General features: G+C 41.2%; 1 protein-coding gene across 13 annotated transcripts in view; it reads left to right on the plus strand.

Annotated features, from left to right (window-relative positions):
* The window catches only part of RC3H1 (ring finger and CCCH-type domains 1), a 57,261-nt gene continuing 32,964 nt past the window's right edge, over nt 1-24,297 (plus strand). For 11 of the 13 annotated variants that reach the window (XM_038143992.1, XM_038143995.1, XM_038143999.1 and 8 more), the window contains exons 1-2: nt 1-183; nt 23,803-24,168. In XM_038143992.1, the coding sequence (XP_037999920.1) occupies nt 23,938-24,168 (231 nt within the window). In that variant the 5' untranslated portion in view covers nt 1-183; nt 23,803-23,937. Of the gene's footprint in view, nt 184-17,529; nt 18,250-18,876; nt 19,912-23,802; nt 24,169-24,297 lie in introns of those variants that run through there. The other 2 variants (XM_038143993.1, XM_038143994.1) reach the window with 2 other exon arrangements.

Here is a 24,297-nt window from a genome sequence, read left to right on the forward strand (position 1 = left end):
AGAGGAGCAGTCGACGCACAAGATGGCCGCTGCCGGAGTGGCAGCGGGGCGGCGGCGGGCGATGGCGGCGCTGCCCCGGGGCCCGCGTGTACTACTGGAGGAGCAGCAGCAGGGCGCTGTGGCAGCCCCGGTGTGCCGGAGCTGAGGGGGCCGGTGGGCGCTGCAAGAAGCCCGGCCCGCGTGGTGAGTGCGCTGCCTCCGCCGCGGGGTGCGGGGAACAATAGGGCGGGAGAGCTCTGCCCGCCTTGCCGAGAAAGGAGGCGGAGGGGCGGGCGCTGGGACGAGATGATCTCCAGAGGTGCTTTCTACTTCTAACAATTCCGTGACTTTGTGTCTCGCCAGGCCTCAGGCTCCGGCCGGGCTCGATTTCCGAGCGCCTCGGGCAGGCGGGGAGGGACCGCGGTTCGCTGTGCCCGATGGGGGGGAGGCGGAGAGCGACTGGGTCCGGCTGGGGGTGGGGAGAGGCGGCATCGCCTCAGGCTGCGGCGGCCGAGGGACAGGCGGCTTTTGTGTGCCCCCTCTGCCTGCTGTTGTTTTTTTCCAGGGGCTCTGCCTGCCTCTGCGTGAGAAAACTCGTCCCTCTGTCGCGTTGAACAACAGAGACGGAGGGAAAATAATGACAGAGCCCTACCCGTCCCCGGGACACCTCTCCGCCCTGGGTTGTGGTTCTTTTGTCTGTCGTGCGTGAGGGAAGAGCGAGGTGGCCGCGGCTCCCTCTGCATGGGGACAAACGATGGTGAAACCGCACAGGATCTCCCTGACTTGCACTAGTTTTTCCACCCTGGCATTGTTTTGGCTGTTGAATTACACCCACAGAGTGGGTAGGGTTTCATGCCGGGGGTGCGGTGTTGGTGTAGCTGGGATTTCATTTGCTTTGATGGTTGGGAATGTCCTGGTATCAGGTTTTGTCTTCAAAAGCCATTGTGAGGTCTGTCTTGCTTTAAAGCAGGGAACTGATGCAGGTTTTGGTTTTTTCCCCTAGGAATTGGGAATGTTTCGTTTACCTTTGCACACCGTTTTGTCCAGAGTGTATATCTTATTTTTATACATTTTAATCAAGTATGTGTGACAAATCATTTGTTCCTCCAGCAGAAGCTACGGTTTTCTGTGCTTTTTTTGCCATATTGAAAATGGCTGAAGCGGGGGAAAAAATTAAAAATTTGCAAAAATAATTGAAAGGTTCAAAGTAACCTGGATTGCAGCCTAGCTGCTTTAATCTTTGTAACTGGTGTAGCAATGCTGCCATTTAATGTGTCTGTTGGAAGATAAATGCAGCATTTATACTCCATTCACATTATTTGGTTATAGAATTGTGAGATAATACAGGAATACTCTGAGCCAGAAGTTAATGTATTCATCAACTTAAGTTTTCTTACTTCTTTCAGGCTTATGAGGATGTGGAGGTGGTTGACTTTGTCAGCTATAAATGTCTGTATTGCTGCGTTTGAAGTCAATGAAGCTAATACGGGACTTCATGGCTGTATAAATAACCTGTGTTCAGGAGCAGCTGGTAGATTATTGCCAGTTTCTAAGCTTCACCGGGAGCCCCATGGCTTTCTTCAGTGCAGTAATACACGATGCTGATAATGAAATTATGGTTCCCACTAGCATAAATAGAAGCAGACGTTATCAGGCACGTTTTCCTTTCCCAGTGATAGCTTATGGCTTTGCCTTCCTGTCCTAGAAAAGGGTCTGTCAAAGCAGACAGCCTGGCAGGCTGCTTGGAGGGAAATTTAGAAAGGCAGGTACCATCAGAGCAGTCTGTTTTGACAACCAGAGACTTGAGTTTGTCAATCACTTAGGAGCAGCAGGAACCTTCATCGACATAAGTGGGAAGTAACTTGTATGGTTTCTGGTGTTTTGTTGTTCGTTTTTGTGAGGGTTTTTTTGTCAGCTTTGTATCCAAAGTAGCTTCGTTTAAAGCAAAATATTTTAGAAATTTCTGATGGGATTGTTGTGTGCTGAGAATTTAAAAAACTAATGTTCCAGTGAACAGATGAACGTATGAAGCTGGAAATTGCTGACATTAATATCGCAGGGTTTAATTTAGGGGCATCTTGAGGCATGTATTATTATATAAAAGTGCTCATGCTAAAGCAGATGAAGAGAAATGAGCAGGAATGCTTTTGGAAACTTCTGACGTGTTGCCAATGATTCACCAGCAATCTGGGTGGAGCCATTATCAATCTTGTTGAATTAAGCATCACAGAAGTTGAGATTCAGTGAGTGTATATTAAAATAATGCTTTAATTACTTTGTATGGGGTTCAGAAGTCTTGGGTGACACTGATGCTGGCTACCTTTCACAGTGATGGCAAAAACTGACATCCCATTTAATTAGGGCCTCTATCTCTTAAGTAACCAGGGCTGCAAAAGGTTGTTTCATGATAAGGGAAATTGACCCTTCCCTGTAGTCTGTAATATGTAGTGATACGAAGGATAATTAGCTTTTTTCTTTTTTCTTTTTTTTTTTTAATCTGCACCAAGAATTATAGTTGACATGCTGCATACCTGGGGGAAAGAAGTTTCAGCTATTTGAAAGAACTTGTGGAGTCATAGCTTTCCAATGGGATGACATGTAAAGCTGAATTAGAAGGAAAGAACTCATCTGCGTGTAGGTTCCCAAACCTCCCAACAATCTCACAACAGTGATGCAGAGGCCACTGTAAGGTATCTTTTAAGCAGGTGACCTTTATAAAACTTCGGTTTTTGGTTTTTTTTTTTTGCAAAGCCTACTCATTGTTTAAGATTCCTCTCCCACCATGGATTCATTGAGTCATTTTGCAGATGAAAGTCTGTGTGGTTTTGTGGTGGTTTTCCCCACACCTAGTAAGTCAGGTAGTTGTTTCCTGGAGCATCCCAAGTAACGTTGGCTGGTGGGCCAGAAAAACAAATCTGACATGGCAGATAAAACACGGGGGAATTAGTAGCTTGAAGTTAATGTCTTGGACTGTACTAGGTAACAAGTGGGAAACCATCATCGTAAGGCATGAAGATATAATATGCTGCTATTGTGAAAGATTGTTGTATAAACACACTGCACCGACTGAAATTTCAGTGTGACCTTCAAGATTCCATGTAGGCTCTGTTGCAGTAATGAAGTCTAGCAACTCTGCTAGCTGAGAAAGAAAGCCACAAGTGTTTACTTACGTTATATTACTTTCCTTTCTGAGCACAGGTTCCACAGTGTGCCCAGAATTAGGTGCAGTTCCCATCACTGAGTCTGACCACTTGTTTTGCTGAAGAAGTGTATCTCTTGATAATTACTTTTTGCATCAGTCTCATTTTCTTTGTTACCAGTACGGTTAAAATTGAAATAGTATTAGATTTCCAAGGGCTAACTGATTTCCTAATGAGGTTTTTTATTTGTGGAAGTGGGTTAATGGGCAAGGAGGTGCAAAAGTCCTGATGGCTTATTATAAATAGATTTTTCTGATATAAAAATAGTTTCTGGTTAGAGTGCTTGAGGAAACAGCTTTCCTGTTACTGCATGGTAGCATCATATTTGGTGCTATCAGCTGGAGAAGAAAGAGATTTTGGTGATAGAAATAGCAAGAACTCTAAAAAATTGCTGTAAATGTGTGTTGTCAGAGGCAGTGCCAGTTGTGCACTGCTCTGTGTCAGAAAGTGTAGAGGGGTGTTTCGTGCAGGCATGATGGGTGTCCTGGCCTCACATTGAGATTGCTTTCTAATGGAGTGAGAAGCAAGGCAGCTGCAGGGGGTCTGAGGGAAACGTCCAGTGGGTAGAGATGACTTCTCCTATCAGGGCATATGTGCATATACTGAAGAGCCTGGACATCCTATGCAGACTTTTACATGAAAAATTCTGCCCTACATGCTAGGTTAGCTTTTCTTCCCCCAGAACAAAAAAAAAAAAAAAAAAAAAAAAAAAATTTAGGAATCCTAAAAATCAAATGGAGAATAAGATCTCTCTTTATCACTTAATTGTACAAAGTAGGTAGAGGCTTATGTAAGCTACCTTGTTAGAATGAAGAATATTTCGAGGAGTGGACAGGAATCGTCATATGAGAGAGAGATGTGAGGAGGAGAGGGGAGACAAGGGAAGAGGCTTGTTTTGACACACAAAAGGATTCTTTTTTTCTTATTCTGCTACATAAGAAATGGAAGATACGCAGTTAAACTGAAAAGTAGTGGAAGTGTTGCTGAAGGAACTGATCTTTCACTTGCTTCTCATAGATTGTGACAGAGTTGCCATGTAATTTGATACAAAGAACACAAAAGAGAGTGTTTGTGTCAGGGAACGCTGTGTCGAGTCTGGAATTCAATACTACAGAAGCTGGAGGATTTATTGACAGTTATGCCTTCCAGCCATGGTCACTAAAACTACCATAAGGACATGTTGTTCTTGCCTCTTGCTGAATAGACCCCTCTCACTACAGGTTGGTTGCAAAACCACTTTTTGAAGTATTAATTTTCAATTACTGATCTTCTGGTGTTTGTGGTGTGCCCATTATATTGATCTGAGACAGGACTGCTTCAGCTACAAGATAACTGAAGAAACAAAGTGTTTGGTGCAGCTGAAATGGGCTGGGAAAATGAGATCTCGCAGGTGGTTCCTTATTTCTTTTAGTTTGTTTTTAGTTTTGACATGGAAAGTCTGGTTGGTCTCATCTCTCTACTATTCCAATTAATTAGGTGTTTTTAAAATTGTCTTATGTAATACTCTTTCAAAGCAGGCTGTTAATCTTAAATAAAAATCTGGACATTCCAAATGTAATTATTTTTCAGGATGCTTCTGTGTTTATTACCCTGTCAGGATAAGCTTTGAAAGTTGAGGTATGGTTGTTTTTAAACCTGTTGTTGTTAAAAAAATGCTCATTGATCAGCTGATGAAGCAGGAATGTTTCTAGCTTGGATCTAAAGGTCTTCTCAGCACTTTCTCCTGAGCTCATTTTGAGCAATTACTTTAGTTCAGATAGTGAGCAAGTTGGAAGGGTTTTCAACTTTCAACTTCCTTGCTATTTACAAAGGAGACATCTACTAGAGTGGTAGGAATCTCACCTCTTTGCTGTGCATTGGAGGTTTTCAGAGACTCGTATTTAAATATTTTTGATAAATTGTGTCAGCCAGGGTTGGTCCCCATCTCAAAATTAGGTGCTACCTTGAGGGCAAAAGGAGTAAGGTTCAGGACAGGTATTACTAAGGGAATGAATTGAAATTCATGCCACAGAGGATGGTCTTAATTACCTGCTTGTTAATAAACCAAGTTCTGTGGACCGCTCCCAGTGTTCGGTAGCAGTTAACTTTCTCCATGCTTTGTTTTTAGAGTAAACGTTACTCATAATGACTTGGCACTCTTCACTTTCTGCAGCAATTGTGTTTGAATTAGTAACTTCTCCGCGTCTTACTACAGTCACTGTGTAATATAAATGCCCTTGAAAAGCAGCTGAAATGAAACTGTTACTGTTGACTTACTTTTCCTGTAAGTCACATTCTTTCAGTTCATTCTCCTTCCACCTCCTTTCCTTTGTTACCACTTTAGAATGGAAGTCCTTGAGGTGCTATTTGATGTTAGAACTGTACCAACAAATGGAACTGTTAGGACTTCATTATCCAGTCACTCTCAGTACAGCAAGATAAAGTGTTTTGTCCTGTGGTTTTTTTTTCAATTCTGCGCTGAGATGCAAGAACTGAAGGAGAGACCTTGAAATTAATGGAAACCAAATTGTAAAGCAAATTGTAGAAAGTGAGTTTGATTAGCTTCTGTGGCATTCCTAAATTGTGGCATGTTGCATAAACATTATTTTATGACCATTAATGATTCTGGCAGTTATGCAGGCCTAATGATAATTAAATCTCACCCTTCTGGATGTAAGCTATTTTCTGGGAGGCTTAGTAGAAAAAGTTCCCCTGCCTTTATAAGTGAACATTATGCTAATAAAATCTTGAAAAATCTGCTTATGAGTCCAGTGAAGCAATCATCTCTGTTTGTGGGGTGTCACAATTTAAAATTCCTATTTCATTGTACGAAAATCAAGCTTGGGTTTTGTGCTGCAGATTGAGGTGGCTTGAGGAGATAGGAAATAGCAGAGTGCTGTCCTGCTTTACAATCTGTGTATGGAAGGAAGAGCAGGAATTGTGAAGCAAGTCTCAGCTCTCTACAAATGAAAAATCTTCACAGCTGTGTATGGTGTTGCATGTGTATTTCTTGAGCTCTGCTAGAGCAATTGTTTGTTTACCACAGCATCTGGGAAGTTGGTTCTAGACCTGTCTGAGGGGTTTCATACCAAATCACGGGTCCCCTATTGTAAACAGAACTAATTAATCACATTGGAAAGATCTTGATAAATAGCTTTTTATCATCATACAGAAATTGTCACTGGCACCTGCATTGTTGTTAATTATTGTATGGGTAGACAAAGTCCAGAAAGTTTTGGAAGCTGGAAAATGGCTTGCTCTTATTTAGCAGCTCTGAAGGACAGTAATTCTTGGTCTTGCTTGCTTTGAGGGGATGTGGATTTTGGATCAAAAATAGATGAGAACAGGGCAAAGTCTCATAAATTAGTAAAGCAATTGCAAAGGAAATACCACTCTCTGATGTACCTTTCCAGACTTGAAATAACTTTTCTCTAAGGAGTCTTTATCTCTTTGCTTGCTAAAATGCTCTGTTTTCTTTGTAGGATTTTTTTTTCCTGGATGCACGGTTATCTTTACCTCTCCTGTTCTCCTTAATGAATTTTCATTCTCTGGTATTCTCGGTTTTTTTTTTTTTGTTGTTGTTTTTTTTTTTTTTATTTAACTTTGTTTTGGTCTGAGCCACTCATCAATTGAGCCAGCTAATGCAGGTAACAGAAATGGTTTATTGCCTCTTAGTTTGATTGCTTTGTAGTTCAGGGTTGCAAGAAGGCTGGTTTGGATAATGGAGCAAGCTGTGGTACTCTTTGCTAGAATTTACTGAGGACTGTTGAAACATCACTGCTTCCTCTGGAACTGATGAGAAGTTAGGGAGCATTGTGACCACCTTGTTGTAAATTTGAAAGGAGACCTGGAGAAAGATAAAAATAAGTTAGGCTAAACTGGCCTGATGAGATGGACTGGGTTAGTTAACCCAAAGGCACTCAGGCTGTCCTTCCTGTTTTATGAGTCATTCTGCCATTTAATTGTGTTAGAAGGCCTCCTGTAGAATTAATTAAAAAGGAGGCCTTATTAGTGCTGCAAAAACCTGTAGTCAATTTGAATGTTAGTCTTCGTTGTTTAAACCAGTCCTTATGGATAGAAGGTTGACACTGTAACTTCTTTGTAAGTGAATCGTAACAGTGGAAAGAAAATGTTATTCAGGGCAGTGAGAACTGCTGAAACGGTGGTTGTTTGGAGTAGACCAGACTATTTAAAATGTAACTGTTGCCAGCTATTGTCAGATTCTACTGAAGAGATGTGAGCCAGCAGGATTGTCTTCTGGACTTTTTAACCTGTGTATGGATTGCTAGTTTCCTGTACTTGTGTGCTGTGTTAAATCATGCTGGCTGAATATAGCTCTTCCATGCTACCTTCTAATGCTGCTTATCCACTGTTTAGTAGTTTTTACAAAGCCATTTCTTGAAGACATCTCGCTTTGATTCCATCTGGTTTTGTCTCCTGAACGTTTTATTATATTTTAAGGATGCATTTGTGTTGAGAATCTTCAGGGATGTGAATAATTTCAGTGCACAGAAAAGGTGCTCAAAGTAAGGGTTGGCTGCTTTGGAAACCCTCTAAATCCTCCCATCTCTTTTTTTAGAAGAGGTTCCCTGTTGATAACAGTATGAGAGTGGAGGTATGTGGAATAACTTACTTCTAACTCATGCCAAAATGCATTGGGAAACTGAGCTTTTTGGCTTTCCCTTCAGTCATGCTGCTTAGCATTTTCCTGGTGAAGTGCCTGTAGGCATAAAGGTTCTGTTGGAGTGCAAGGTACTTCTTATTTTTATTAAAATAATAAAGTAAAGGCTAGGCACAAAGCTCTCAAACACCTTAACCAGGAAGCAAAAAAGCACAGCCCAGTTGGTTGCAAATCAAAATAAATTCCTTAAGTTATACTTGTAGTAAATTTACCCCTTTTCTCTAATTATTACTAGACCTAAGTCTTATCTTCTCTCTGAGCAGTGTGATTTTTTCAGAATGTATTCTTAGTGGGTGGAAACTTGGCAAAATTTTAATCTGTCCTTAATTCATGATGTTCTTTCTCTTTTCTGTAGCATTTGCAAAAAGGAAAAAAATAAAAATAGGACTAATAAGATTGTATCAACACTGGCAAGTAGCTTTCAGGCTTTTTTTCAATTTTTTTTTCTTTCAGCATTCATTCCTTTACCAGGAGTATTGGAAATTCATCAGTTAAGGCAGAATAACCTAAGTGTCAACGTCTGCACTGTAGTTCATAGAAATGCAATATTTCCCTTCTGATATTCTGTAAATCTGAGGATTTACATGACTTCAGCAGAGATCTGTAGTAAGCTTTTCTGGTCACTCCTTTCTCAGTGGAACTTTTCTGTCAAATGCTTCTAACAAAATAGCACTCCGGGGCGGGGTGGGGATGTCTGTGGGTGTGTTTCTGAGGAGAATTCTATGCTCACAGCAGTTTTTTATGTGAGTTTTTAGATTCACTAGACCGGTTTAGAACAGAACTTGAGCTCTGTCAAATTGAAGCTTGGCCATGGTGTGGGTGATTTCAGGACATACCAGGAGGAAAGGCTTCCACAGAAATCCTTGGTATTGGCATTTGAGGATGTGATGATGTGGCTGTCACATTGGGCACTACAGGAGAGGAAAGGCCTGTGGAGTCAGGATTACTCACCAGGTATTAAAACAGTCACAGGTATATTTTAACTAAAATCTCAACTGAAAAAAAAAACCCAACCAATCTTCTACAGTGTCTTCCTGTGAGTAATACAGGTATTCATTCCCCTGATAAATAAAAATGTAGCTTGTCCTTCCCCAGGAGAGGACAAAAGGGGGAAAAAGCCCTTGCTTATTTACCAGTTTATATGACAGTAATTGGGAGCCTTTAGGACGGGGAAGTGAGTGACAGCAATCCTTTCCTTCAAGCACATCTGATAATTCATTAATATAATTTCAGAAACTTGGGGTAGCTTTTGAGAAGTGGGAATAGTCAGTGATGTTGATGTGACAAGCTGCTATGTGAGTTGTCATTACAGAATAAAAATGGACAGTAAGCCTATGGAAATCCAGTGACTTCAGTATGCTAATAAATACATTTAAATACTTTGTTCTTGTAAGGTTTTGCACGCTGAATAATTCCCAGTGCAGTTATGAGGGATACATCACTGCTATTACAGCTGCCTCTGGCTTACCCATTTTTAGAATTTTCTCTTTTGAATTGCTTGTCATTAGGTTTTAGTGTATTGTCATTGCTTTTATTCCAAAGACAGCAAGTGGCTGAATAAAGGAATATGTGTAAATGGACTGCCTGGGTGGTAAGAGAGTTTCAATGCCTAGTTTTTCCTTTCCTGTACCTTACCATATATTTGGATATCTGATGTTTAACCAGGCTTACACAACACAAGTCAGAGGAAATTTAAATTATCAAATCATGCAAATATTGGCTGTACATGGCTTGTCATTTGTCGTGGCTCAGACTGCAGCAAAGTGGTGCAATGGGCAGCCGAGTTCTATTTTTAAGACTCTTAAAAATAGGAAATTTGAAACATGGAAGGATCTTTCTGAGTAGTTCATGTGTGCCATAGGTGTAAAACACCGATCAGGTGTACTCTGTACTCTCAAGGTGCTGGACAAGGTGGCACTGCAGTCAGGGTTTGTAAAGGCTCAAACACTAGTCTCAGGGCAGTCTGGGACAATGCCTATTAAAATCTCATGGTGAGCTGTCACTATTGCAAGGAGATTGTTAATGGAAGTTAAATCACCCAGATGAAGTACTGAGTTGCTTGATTTTGCAGTTACTGTTGTTTTCTTTCTGAGCATATTTGCAGTTACTGTTATTTTCTTTCTGAGTCTTATCTTAAGATACCAGACTAGATAAGCCTTATCTAGTCCAGTATCTTAGTTTTCCTTGAGTGAAGTCTGAATTTCTGTGAATAAAGTTCATTAGTGCAAGTTTACTCTTTGCTTTTGAAAAGTTAAGCTGGTTCAGCAGAGAGATCTGTGTGCTTTTTAGTAAGACAGTTCTGGCAGTAGTTTGTGAGGTAGTTTGTGAGATTGTATCCCATGTATTTTTATTTTACATCCTTCTGGTTGCTGATACTGCAATAATACAGTTGTAGTATGTTTTTAGAGATGAATATATCTTTGAAGACTGGGAATGAGAAAAATTCTTTGTGGATGCTCCATTTAGAATAAGTTTCATGCAAAGTAAGCAGTAAGTAAGAGGACTTTCTTTTAAAAGACAGCATTTGCTGTTTTTACAAGTCATAAGCAGCAAAATTCATCAAGTTGGCACTGGATTTTTAGTAGATTACTCCCAGGATTATTGCATTTTGCCTTCTTGATTGAATGATTTTCAAGTTAGGTAACTTTAAACTTCTATAACTAGGGTCTTAATTCAAAATCTCTATAGGAGGATGTTGGGTATTCTTTTTCTGAGTTGAATTCAGGCTCCTGCAAAAAATAAATAGACCTCCTATCAATTACTGATGGGAAGATCTTTGAGATGTTGAGGGTTGGATTTTTTTCTCTTACGCATGACTATCTTATGTTGTTTGCTCTATTAAAAAATGTAAGGCAACAGCTTTTATTTTTGTGGTTAAGCCTGAAATCTTTGTTACTGGTTTAAGAGTAGGTGTTTAATGGAAACCCTGAGAATTGAGCATTTTGTTACCACTCACTGAAACTCTGGGTAATTTTGTCATGGGTTTGACACTGGCTAGAAGCCCCCAAAAAAACCCCCCAAAAAAACAATTCACTTTTTCTTCTCTGCTATAGATGAGCAGAAGAGGGGGAAAGAACAACTAAAAGGCTCATGGGGTGAGATAAAGATTGGGAGAAAACACTCTAAGGGCAAAACAGGCTCAAAAATTAAAAGGTTTAGATAAAAAATTATTAGCGGAATTAAAAGAGGATAATGAGAACTAAAATAAACCTTTAGAACACCCTCACCCCACAGCTCTTCTTTTCCCCTCATTGACAGTGCAAGGAGACAAAACATGGAGTTAATAGCCAGTTTGTCACTTTTTAAAATCTTTTCTTTAGTTAATGGTTAAGGGAAGGAGTCTCTTCTGTTATGCTGTGGGGTCCTTCCCACGGAAGATAGTTCTTTGTGAACTTTTTAGACGTGGTTCTGATTTTCACAAGGAGCAGTCCTGTCCTTCCCACAGGCAAAGCAGTCTTCCCACAACTGATTTTCATGGGCCATTTAGTTTGTGGGATGTAGTTTTTAAGGATGAGCTGTTCTAGTATAAAGCAAGGGTCCTCTTCCCCTGTCTCTGGAAGCAAGGGCTGTCTCTGTCTCTGTTCAAGTTTCTCACTACATTACAGCTTTCCAGCATCCTCACGCTCTGGTGTGAGCGCCTTTTTTTTCCACGGACTGTGGGTGAATTCTGCATCTTCCCCATGCACTTCATGAATTACAGGGAAACTGTGGTGTTGTCGTCCTCACCATGGCTTGCAGAAGAATCTCAGCTCCCATGCCTGGAGCACCTCCTCCTCCACCTCCCTCCTTTTCACTGGCATTAGTATCGCCATGTTGTTCTCCTCACATGTCCTCCTCACCTTGTCCTTTTTTCTACCTCAGAAGAGAGTCGGTGTCCTTAGGTTCCTTTGTTATCAAATTCTATCAACTGTAAAGTTTTATGGAGTTCCGCAGCGCTCAAAGGTTGGTTCTGTCCAGGGAGCACATTGGGAATTGCTTGCCGTGCCTCTCGCTGCTGGTCCCACGGTCCCTGCGGGCCGGCACTGTGTGAGCCGCACCGGCCGCTGCCTCCACTCAGCGCCTCTCCTCATGTGGGGCGCCGAAAATGAAAAGCTGCTGCCGCCTCTCCTGCTCTTCTGCTGGCAGCGTGGCTGGCTGAAAGCAGCTAAGCGAGTCAGGTTCATCACGAGCCGTGCCGCAATGGCAGCGGTCGTGCGGCACCGCACCGATTTCAACCGCGCGGTCCTGGCCACGCGGCTGCTCCCGCCGCTGGCTCCGGCCGCGTGGATTCGGCTTTGTGACTGCTCATGGTGCCAGGATGGTCCCCCCAGCAGCATGGCCCTGTTGGCCACACTGGGAAGGGGCCCGGTGGCCCCTCTCACCACCCCTCGGAGAGGCAGAAGAAAGAGGAGTTGAGTTCTCTTTTTTCTTTTTAAGTGTGGTGTCACAGAGGCGTTGTTCACTTCCCTAGTGGGGCCAGCCAGTATGTCCATCGTCAGAGCCTTTAGAGATTGGCTCTGCTGGACATAGTAGAAATTTCGAGGAGCTTCTATTTCAGAAGCAACCTCTGTGGCTTCCTCCACTCCCACTGAAAGCCAGATTGTGTTAAAATAACACAATTTTTAATTCTGTTGTCAAGCTGTAAAGAAAAGGTTCTATTTTTATAAATCTAGAAGGTGAGACTAACACAAAGGCTGTAAAATATTTCAGGGTGGGATTTTTTTCACGTAATTGAAGGTTGCCTGAAAAGTCTAATTCAAAAGGAGTACCTTGCCCCTGGCTATTTTTGGCCTCTGGAACTGCTTTTTTTAGCAGTGCTACAAATTGAATCACCGGCTGCCAGTATCATTTAAAGCAAGTGAGGCTCAATTACATTCTGAGTCAGACGTACCTGAATTAACCTGCTTTTCAGCAACAGTTGTGTGACCTCTCCTGCTGCTACTTAAAGACTTTAAGCCCTGTGTGAATGGTAATTTAACACTGCCTAAAAGTCTTGAGCAGGCTTGTCGGTGCTGAATACTCTTTGGATTCTTACATCAAATCTGTTAGAGGTGTGGAGAAAATCTTGTATAGTGTGTTGACTAGCTAATTTTTTATTTATGCAATTGTTAACAAGAGAGCTGAAATTCTCCAGGCTCGGTGCCATTTCTGCCACAGCTGCCTCTTGACCTTGGATGACTCCAGAGCTGTAGTGTAGGTTAGGTTGTGTTACTAAAACACAATTGCAGTCTCAGTCATGAAAACAGGTAGAATAAGATAACGAACATAAGTTTCACAGATGAGTAATATTCCTGCTATTATTGCAAGGGGAGCTATTACAGGATTCAACAAAGAAGTATATCTGGTTTTGTTTGGGCCCTGTAAGCTATTTTTGTATCAACTATTGTAGCATTTAGAATAGCTTCCTTATTTGCAGCTAGGTTCTAGGGGCGGTAAGGTGATGTGAGTTATGGACTGACTGCTAGAGCATTCTCTGGACAGTCCTGCACTCGGTGCTGTAACTGCAATGAGCTGCAAGGATGGCTTTGACTGTATTTGCATAACCTACACCATTAAGCATTGCTTAAATCTAGCATTGTTTCTGAAATTAGATCATTTTGGTGTGGATTTAATGTAAAGTAACAATTCCACAAATTATTGCTCATATTCCTTATTCCATTTCACCTATTCTCATCATTTCAACCTGTTAGTGTAGTCATCCTTACTGTTAGGATTGCTGAATAGCATTTAGGTAGCTAGTTAAAATTCAGTCAAAACTTTCAAGATGGCTTCCATTAATGAAGAAATACATAAAAAGTCTGTGTTGCCCTGGTTGTGCCCAAATAAGCTGCTTATGAAACTACACCTAAGAACTTGACAAGTCTACTGATGCTAAAAGTGTCTGCCTTGAAGTTCCTTCTTCTGTGCTTCCCACATTTTTCCCTTGTTTACAGGACTTCTTAACCATTTAACAGATCTGGAACATCCTTTGGAACTTTTTAGAAGCAAATGTGAGAAGGAAGAGAATTTGGTTTCGACAGGCTTAGGTCCATAGCAGAGATGAAGCATGGGCATGGAGAGTACTTTCTGTGAAGTAGTTTAAACTTTCCTTGCTCTAAGGCTATGCTTGAAAATGCACTGGAAATGCTAAATAGGTAAAGTTTCATTATCCTTGGATGTACAAGGCAAATATGAGTCTGGATTCTTGGGTCCTCACAAGGCTAAGGTGATTAACTCATATTAGTTTTTTTGGAGAGATTACATTCTATTGCTTCAAATCTCATTTGAAGTATCATGCTTGTAGGTAGGGGCTGTGATTTGCTCTTGTTTACAGCTTGGGTATTTTCGGAGATTCACAGTGGATCAGGTTGGAAGGGACCACAGTGAGTCATCGGGTCCCACCTCCCTGCTCAAGCAGGGTCATTCCAGAGCACATGGCACACGACTGTGTCCCCACAGGTCTGGAATACCTCCAAGTGGGAGACTCCACACCCTTTCTGGTCTCTGTTCCAGTGCTTGGTCACTGCACAGGAAAGAAATTCTTGGTCATGTTCAGGTTGAATTTCTTGGGCATCCATTCCTGCCCAGGGTCTCTTGTCCCATTGCTGGGCCCCAGGGAGCAGAGCCTGGTCCTTGCTCTGAGCCCTCCCTGCAGACAGGGACAGACAGGGATGAGGGCCCCTCTCAGCTGGGTCTGCTCTTGAGGCTGAACAGCTGCAGGTCCCTCGAGAGCTGCTTCACACTCTTCCTCATCTCCTCAGCCTCCTCTGGACCTGTTCCAGGAGCTCCAGGTCTCTTCTGCCGTGAGGAGCCCAGACATGGACACAGCATTCCCAATGTGTCTCACTAGGGCTGAGCAAAGGGATAGGATCACCCCTGGAAAAGCTGGCAATGCTCTTCCTAATGCATCCCAGAATGCCATTGGCCTTTCTGGCCACAAGGGCACTTGTTAAATTAATGTTTAACAATTCTCTTAGCAGCTAGACTTGACTGATCTGGGAGAGAAATGAGGAAAACCTGGATTATCTTCTCTTAGCAACTCCTCAAGATTTTGGTAAAACTGCTGCGTTGTGGTGGGCACAAAAGTGTTTTGCACATTGTTTGTAAATGGGCATCTTCTCCCTGCAGCTGCTGGTGCCATACCATTTCATCACAATGCAGAAATGATATCACATGCTTGACCGAACAGGTGCGTGAAGTAGAGGAGCTGATTTATTGAAGCTGATATAGTTCAATAATTCTGTATCAAAATCTTTGAGAGAACAGTGTAATGGATAGAAATACAATAAGGCTCAGAGGGTGAAAAAAATATTCTTTGTCACTGTGAACTCCCACTATGATAAAATATATGTGCCAGAAAAATCAGGTGCTCCATTGCCTTTTGAAATAACATCACAGTAGTCTAGAGGTGGCTTTGTATGTAACACAGAAAAAAAAATAGCCCTTCTTGTGATGATGATGTTTAAAATGAAGTCATACATTAAACAGGCAGGCAAGCAAGCAACTACATTGGTAGTTCTGTTAAAAAATTAATTAGTTTTCACTGCTCTTGACTTTCTGCTTTTATTAAAAGATTTTTATTGATGTTTAAATGCAGTCTTCCAAAATAAATTGCTTTGAAGGTAAATAGAATAACTGAAGCTTTATTAGAGAGTAGTTATGTAAACAGCAGTTGTTATATGTTATTAACATGAAGTTATTTGATATCTATTTTTAAAATGAGAGTGACATCTACTAAGTTACAAGAAAAGCCACCTCCCAATCAGAGAAATGAGAAGAAAGAAGAAAATACTGTAAAGAAGTCCTGAGACATAAGTTTTCAGGTGGACACTGAGAATGTTTTCTGAATACCTATGGAGTTCTTCATAAAATGGGATTTTACATTTCCATTTTACACTTTCAGTAACAATGAAATAGAAGCCTTTTCTGGCCTATGCTAGGCAGTAGCATTTCTATTCACTTAGAACTGCTCTTATAGTATATTTCAGCATTTCCTCACTATTGCACCTGGAATTTTTGTCATATAAGGTTTGTTTTCTTCAAGTCTGCCAGTCAGTTCGGAAACAAATAAATAGCAGAGTGGCAAGTGTAATGCCAACACTTGGGCTTAAGGGGAAAGAGGTGGGGAGGAAGTTCAGACTATTGCTTGATTCTTGCCGTGTACGATTATCAAATAAAAATTTTCAGTAATATTTTCACATTTCACTACAAAAAAAGAAAAATTTCTGGGTTATTTTTTCCTTTTGGCGACAGTATTCTTACATAAGTTTGCTGGGGAGCAGGGGGTGAGGGATTAGAGGTTGTATTATAGGTTAGAGGGCTTTTTTGAACAGTTTTTGACCAGTATCTCTAGCCAGACTATGTCTGCCCTTCTGTCTATTGTTTGACATTGCAGTTGTTACGGTAGCTGTAGTGTCGCTGACATCAAAGCAGAACTGGAGCTGCTGAATTAAGTGGGGAGAAAAGCTGTTTCTGAGCAGGTGGCAAGCAGTATTTTATACCTTTTTGTTAGATTGGGCTTTTTAATGCTTTCTTTTTCATTGAGTTGTGCTGAGTCTTCTCAATGATTCATGACTAAGGAAGGATAAAGGCATTGTAGTGATACCAAGATCTTCCCCTCTCTTTTCCTCAGCTTTTCATTTTGATCTGCCTGATGCCTGCAGTAGTAGTTGTCAGGTAACTGTAGATTGTTCTTGCATGGAAAAGACTGATACTGACCTCAGTGATCCAGAACACTGCTCACTTCAAATGCTTTCTCCTCCTCAAGTCTACTAGGGGTTATTTTAGACAAGCTGTTTGTGTGGCTGATTTGTTGCCTTGTTTTAGTTAAAATGAGGCATTGGTTGTGTAATTGCTGTCCACCCACATTTCTGCCTACCTGTGTTTATTAATAAAAATCTATGTTTAAAACTTCAGCTTGGACAGCTATGCAACCAGTCCAGCCAGAATATCTTAGGAAGGAATGGGAAAGAAGGAGTAGTGGCTTCTCTAGCTGACCCTGAGAGGTAATATCGTCTGTACCCTTGAATCTGAAGGCTTCTACAAGCTTGTCCTCTTTATCTTTGCTATGGCTTTTTTTGAGTGTGTGTTTTCTCTGGGAAAAGCAAATTATTAGCTTGCCTCCTTGGCAGCAGGGTTGAGAGCTCTTGAGGATGTGACCTGTTGAACCCAAGTCCCTGTCCTGAAAACTACTGTGGATTTTTGAAGTGCGTGCTGCCTTTCTTCTATTAATCTATTTGGTTTTTCCTTGATTTTTTAAACACTGGTTTAATCATTGTGTTACCATTAGAGTTTTCATTGACAAATGCAAGAACTCGTAATTTGAATTGAAAGGAACATGTTGAGCTGTTGTCTGCTATTAACTCCCTAGACTTTATCATCTATTGGTAGAAAAAATTCTCTAGGTGGTAGATCATAAAACCATTTATTTATTTAAATAAATAAATAAATGTAGTTTCCTCTTTTAAATAAGCTGTAAGGGATGTATAATATCAACCAGGAATTATGAAGCTGGTTACGTATATCTTCCTGAAAATTAATGATTTTATTCACATGCAGGTTTTATATTTTGGAGGGCATGAGCAAGAACACTTAAATTTTGTCTACACGTGTTGTCTTTTAATGTTCTTGACCCTAATGGTGGTTGGGTGAGAATAGGGGTCAAGAAAATGATATATTTTAAGGCTTCATTCCTTGCATTTCCTGTTAAACACCATATAAATAACCTCATTCAACACTTTTTCCTGTTGGAAGACATGAGGTCTTTCCTCACAGGATGTTGGGAAGCTTAAATCATTGTAAATTGCTTTCTGTTGGGGAGGTACTATGGTAGAGTTGTGATGTTGATGGTTTGGTTTCCTTGTTTTCCTTGTGTTATTACTAGGCAGGTAGCTTCAAATAAGGAATAACATCTTGTCGTTAAGTGGCCCCATTTTCCTAAGGTACTTCACTGACTCTACGACGTAAGAGATTTTTTCTGAAATTACATAAATTTCTCCCTTTGTTTTCACAGTCAGAAATTACTGAGGAGAAGAGAAAGCAGATCTTGAATCCGATTTAACTGAGCTTCGGTTACTTTAGGACACAGTTTTGATGATGTTCATGATTTTATCTTTGCTTCTTTTTTGAAGAGCTTTATTAGCCAGCTCCTCAAGGCAGCTAAGGCTTTGAAGGAAGGGTTGGAGTATGCATTGCGCACGGACTCGCAGGTTGTGGTGTTGGGTGGGGATTTCTTTGCCGGGCTCCGTGCTGTGGGCAGTGTTGGGTGCTGTTGGGTGTGTGCTGGCAACACGCATGCGTGGAGCAGGAATGAGGAAGTGGGGCCCTTGCTGCCAGCCGAGTTTACTGGGGAGCTCGAGAGAGCAAACAGGAAGGGGAAAAAAACCCTGAATCTGTTGCAGATACTCTTCTGGCCTTATGGTATGCGTTGTTCATGGAGCTTCCCAGGCAGAGGTAAGAAGCTCTTTTCTTCTACTTTCTCTTCTCTGGTTAGGTATGGACTTTCCCTCTCTCTTCAAAATTTTTCAGAGGTTTTTCTGTGGAACTGGTCATGGAAAACATAGCTAGTGTGACTTACCCTTTTCTGTGAACAGTGAAATTGGCAGTACAGGGTGCTTGTAAAAAAAACACATTGCTTTTAGCTGGTCAGGGCTTCCCACAGGTTCTCAGGTTAATTTTTCCCTAAGATGATATTCAGGACTTTTTAAAGTATTTCCTTAGGGAAAAGAAGAAAGCTACTTAAGTGCCCTCAGAAATACTGTTTATTATAATGAGCACACTGGAATAGAAAACAAAAAGGTTCTGTGAAACACCAGCAAAAATTTTTCTGTTTAGCACTAGACAAGAATGGAGGAGGTTCAGCTGCTGGCTAGAATTGTACTATGGGTATCTGGTAGTTCTTAAGACTTAGGAATTGCTTTACTGTTGTCTGTTCATTTAATTTATGTTGTTGATTTATTTTTAATTTCAAAGTGTCTGAGGTTTTGAAGTAGTTAATGTACCACAGAACCAGTCTCACAGAAGAGAGAAGTGGTTACTTTTTCTCAGAAAAGTGTAAGTTATTATCAAGGAGGAAGAGTCTTTAAAAGAATTAATGAAATTGTGTTTTCTTTATTAGAATAAATAATGATTACTCAAGAGTTGTATTTGCATGAGCAGTTGAGTTGGCAAGCCTGAGTTTGTTTTGGCTCTGAGGAGCTGCTGTAGTGTTAAGCTTAGCACTAAATAGGCTTTGCTTGTGTTCACTGGTAACTGCGACAGGAAGCTCCACTTGGTTTAGCCAGGAGTAATACTCAGCAAAAATGAAGCAGCTTCAGCTTAACCGAGTTTTGGTTAAGGTGATGATGCTGTTTGGGTAATGAAATGCTGTGGGAATACATAAAACTCAGGAGGGAGTAATGCTCTTAAGAGCTGTATCTACTGAATTGGCAGGAGCTGAGCCAAGGGTGCCCCTCAGGTATGCTGAGTCATCTGCTTAAACTGTGACATGACTTAGTGTGGACTGCTGCTGGGAGAGAGCAGTGCCAACTGGGTGGTGATGAAACAGCATGTGATGTGTCCATGCAAGAGCGTGCTGGGTCCAAATAACATGTTTGTGAGAGAATTTGGGGTGTGCTTGGAACCTGCGCTGAAGGACTCCCTCAGAGTGCACTGAATTCAAACTGAAAGCAGGGGAGTTTTCCTGTGTGTCATTGTGGGGGAAACTCGATGCCGGTGTTGGTACAAACTGTTCTGCATTTTACCAGCATCTTTTTGTCAGGAGTTGAATCTGCAGAGAACACGTGGAAGACTCTGGTTGCCACAGACATAACACAGCTTGGGCATGAGGCTACATCAGCCTCTGCATTGTAGTCCGGCAGAGTGAGGATTGAGGGGTTGTTCCAGTGGTTTATGGAATAGTTGTGGCTTTCTCTAAAGCACTGGCAGGGTCCCAGAGGAGACGGGTCACCGATCTGATTACGGCGTGACATTTCCAGTCTGGGTTGTAGGATGGAATTTCAAGGATTTTTTTGGGGCTGGGAGGCCCAGAAGAGAGGAGAAATTTTTCCAGGTGGTTCTAGATGTGGATAAAACAGCTTATTCAGGGGTAAACAGGAGGATGAGACTTACATACAGGTATTTTCTATTTCCAAACTCAGAAGTAACAAATTCAGTCTGTCTCTGGTTTCAGTGTAGGATTCAAGGTCTGTCTTGGGGCATCTTCATTCTTAATTACACCTTTTTGTCTTCCAGTTTATGTGCTGTGGATGTGTCTTTTTAGTTTTTTGCTTTCTTGGGTTTTGACATATCTGTTTTCTTTAATCATGCACCAAGAAGTGTATATGGATACACATTTTACAGTGTTAGAAGCTGTTGAGTGTCAAATACTTAGTGAATTGAGTGTGGGTTAAAAATGTAATATTATGGGGAGGTGGGCTATTTAAATAGTTATGGCTTTTGTAAATTTTTGCATTCTTTATGATTGGCTTACCTCTGGTATAATGCTGAAGATTTTTTTTTTTTAAAAGCACTGTACTATAAGAGGTAATTTACTTTTCCTGCTGTACGTGTTCAAAGTGTTCTCTTTCTGTAGTGGTGCTGGTTCCCATAGCAGACAGTGGTAGTGAAACTGTCTTATTTCCACTGTTTTATTGCCATTTGTAATGTCTCCTGTTCAAAGTAGCTCTTTCAAGTTAGAGACTCTTTTTTTCCAGCTATTTCTAAGGTGAGCCACAAACCTTGATACAAGGCATAGGTATCTTCAGCAGCTTCAGGTCTCTACATCTTTGTGCCTGGAAGAGATGTACATTGTATCTCAGTGCTTGGCTCTGCTCCCTTGAGCAAGGGTTGATCAGGGGGGAAAAGAGGACCATGTATGTGGAAAGCTGTGGCACCAGCAATACTTGGCTTGGTGCATGTGGCCTGTGAATCCTGAGTCCCTGGGATGCCGTTCCTGTCTTGTGCAGGATCAGAGGAATTTCCACAGGTTTGTGCTGATCTGCTGTGGAGGTTCTTTAGAAGCACGGGGCTCGTTGTTCCAACAGCTATTGTTTTCTGTGGGGAAAAGGTTGGCTGCATCACGCCAGTTAGCCATCTGTTGCAGCAGCTAGACTGTGCTGAAGTAGATGACTTTGTGAGGTTTCTCACAGCTGTACGTTCTATTGTCAGTGGCCTTCTTTTGGCATTTAGGCACCAGGACACAAGCTCAGACGCTGTAGAGTCCTTGAGAGCTGTGCTCATGCATAAGCTTTGCTTCCCTTGTTCCCCAGCCTTTGGAGACCTGTCTTGGCACAGGATCAGGGATGCCACTAATTAGTCCCTTCATCTCCAGACTCCCTAAACTTCTCTTTCAACTGTTGAATTTGTAAATAAATATGACCTATTTCATTATGCCACAGGTACAGGTAGTAACAACATGGCTCTGTTTACTGGGTTTTTTTTTTTAATTAGTTGACTAACATTAAAGCTGCATTCAACTCTTTTCTTCCAGTTCACAGCGTGGGATAGTGGTGTCTCCATGTTCACATCTGCTTTCTAGACTTGATGGTACAGCTTCATGTTAGCTTCTGGTTTTAAGTTTCCTCAGTTAGTAGAAAACTTGTTTTCCTGAGTGCTTGGCTAATAATTTGTTTTAAATAGACTGCTCAGTTTGTTTCTGAATTGCAGAGGAGTCTGGGAAGTTGTTGGTAGATATTCTAATAGCGGTGTGGTCAAAAGGAAGAACTATGATTCAGCTCTTAAATTTTGATCCCCAAAGGATATTTCATAGCACAGCCATACATACAGTAGATGTACCAAGCTGTGTACTGCTATTTGCAGAAGGATTTCTGTGGAGTTTCTGGGTAATTTCTGTTGCAGATTTGGTTTACAAAGGATAGTTCTAGCTTGAATGCTTGTTGCCAAAGTTTACTCAGTATATAAGAGGGCAGGTAGCCAGGGAAGGCTTGGAAATAAATTTGCTGAATGGTTTAGGATACCATCTCTCAGTGTACTAACCTGAAAGTATAGAAGATTTCCTTTGGGTTGTGGTGACACATTAGTAATGAGAATGATTTGAGCCTGTACTGACAAAATGGAAGAAAATGGCTGATTTGCCGTCAAAGAGGTATTTTGGAAGAGGGAGCCCTGAACAACCTTGACATCTTGTTGTGCAATGCTGGTGGTAGGGTTAACCACATGTGGTGCCTCTTCCTTGTGCCACCCTGCCTGGGTAATACTGACTTTTTTTTTTTACTGATTGCTTATTGGCTGGAAACCAGAGGCTGTGTGGCATTGTATATTGTCTTTTGAAGAGAGAAATAGCTTTTTTTTTCCCTGGAATCATAAAGCATCCTGAGTTGGAAGTGACTCAGAGGGATCATCATACTACTACTCCTTTTCATTAGCTTTAGAGCTAAGGTTAAGTTTGATGAAATTCAGCTAAAGGCCTAACCAGTAACACTTCATTGTTTACCTTGGCAAAGCAATGTTAACTGTGAACAACATTGCACTAAATTCTGAAAAAAAGAAGCCTTTTTTTCCTAGAAAAGAAGTGGCAGAGGCTTTTCAGAGTCTTTATTTTAGCATTAGGAATTTTTTCTGTTTTAAAATGTCTTAATTCTGAATTGCACAGGTCCTGATATAAAGTTTCTCTCTTTGCCTTTAGAATTTGCATTTTAATTGTAAACTTTTTTTAAGCTTAAGGTTTGATAAAAAGTTGCTGTTTTGCTTATGGAAGAACTTCCTGTCAGAACAGACACTCGCAAGTAATGTGCAGTCCTTGGTTTGAAACTGAAGCCAGTGGTGTGTGGAAAAAAGAAACTAATATATATGGGTGGTTGGGGTGGCATTTTTGTTGTCATTTTGCTCCTTGATTTAGAAAAATTGTTTATGAATCAGTGATTTGCACTTTTTTTTTTTCAAATTCCACTGGTGAAAGTAAGCCAGACATCAGAAATTATTTTATTTCCAATTTTCTTTGTGATAATGATTTTTTCATATCATGTGATCCATCTATTCTTGTACATTTCTCCTCATATGAGTTCTGCTTTTTTCCTGTCCCAAAGGGATATCTTCTCTTCCATTCCCTTATAATGAATAACATTTGATCTTCTTAGTATTTTGATTTGAAAGTGCCGCGTAATAAAGACCTCCCAGCTTTTCTTCTGTGGTAGTTTCAGTGTGGTTTCTCAACAGAGTAAAGATGTTGCCTTCTCTATCAGTATAATCTCTAGGCAGGCTGTGAACGATACAAATTTGGGTTACAAAGGAACAGTTAAGGAACGATTGTCAGTCATCCAGTCATAAATGACTACTGGAAGTGGTCGTTTAGTTTTTGAGGGATGGAGGTGCATGGATGGCAGGCAGAGGGCACGTTGGCCGTGCTGAATTCCAGCAGGAGCGCATGCCGATGCCCAGGGGAACTGAGATGCGTCCATGTGGGACCGCAGAGCTCAGTCCATATGAGGTGGTGGGAAGGTGCTGGAGTAGCAGCACACAGCATCACTGAGTGGTGTGTGGGAGCTGCATTGCACAGTGTCTGACTGACCCTGAGCCATTCATCCTATCCCCCTCGAGGCTTGGGCAGTCATTGGGTGCCAATCCAGAGCCCACTGGACTCTGAAGAAAGGTTGCTTGTGATAGAGGCTTTGGATGAAGCCTTGTCTAAGCAAAATTATTTAAATATTTAATTATTTTGTACAGTCAAAATTGTACAAAAGTGGATTAGTGGAATTGTATTTTTAATTCACATTTTGTTGATGTCAATTTGCTCATTTATAAAGACAGAACATAAAAACAAAAAACTAATTAGTCTTACAACTTCAGTGTGATAGTTATCTTCCTTGTTTTATTTTAAACTGTGTAATCACAGAAATGGTTTACACTGGCTTTTCCAGAACCAGAGACTAGCTGGAATTAAAGCAAGTCGTGACTCAGTCCTGTATTTAATTCAGCTACACCTCGAGGAGTGGTACTTCCCTAGCACAAAGGAGCTCACGTGCCTGTTTTAGTACAGAATGCTAACTCTGTGTTTCTGTTTTCTTCTAGGTTATGTTTCACACTATGTGCAGACTGTCTGTACTTACAGAAGATATTTAAAACCAAACAGACTTTTTTGCAAAATTTTGATTCCAGTGGAATCTGTGCTTTAGATTTTTGTCTTGTCAATTAACTCCTGAAGCAATGCCTGTACAAGCTCCACAATGGACGGATTTTCTCTCCTGCCCGATTTGCACACAGACTTTTGACGAAACGATCCGCAAGCCCATCAGCTTGGGCTGCGGCCACACTGTCTGCAAGATGTGCCTCAACAAGCTCCACCGTAAGGCATGTCCCTTTGACCAGACCACTATCAACACAGACATCGAACTCCTTCCTGTGAACTCCGCCTTGCTGCAACTTGTGGGTGCTCAGGTATCCCTGATTTTATTTTTTTTTAAATCTGTTTCAGTATATTTCTGCTTTTGGGAGGACAAGTCAGGAATAATAAAGAATATGATATTGTCTTAATGATGTGAAGAGAAGGCATCTACCTTTTTGTAG

This window comes from Motacilla alba, chromosome 8 (assembly GCF_015832195.1).
Source record: "Motacilla alba alba isolate MOTALB_02 chromosome 8, Motacilla_alba_V1.0_pri, whole genome shotgun sequence".
NCBI classification, from domain to species: domain Eukaryota; kingdom Metazoa; phylum Chordata; class Aves; order Passeriformes; family Motacillidae; genus Motacilla; species Motacilla alba.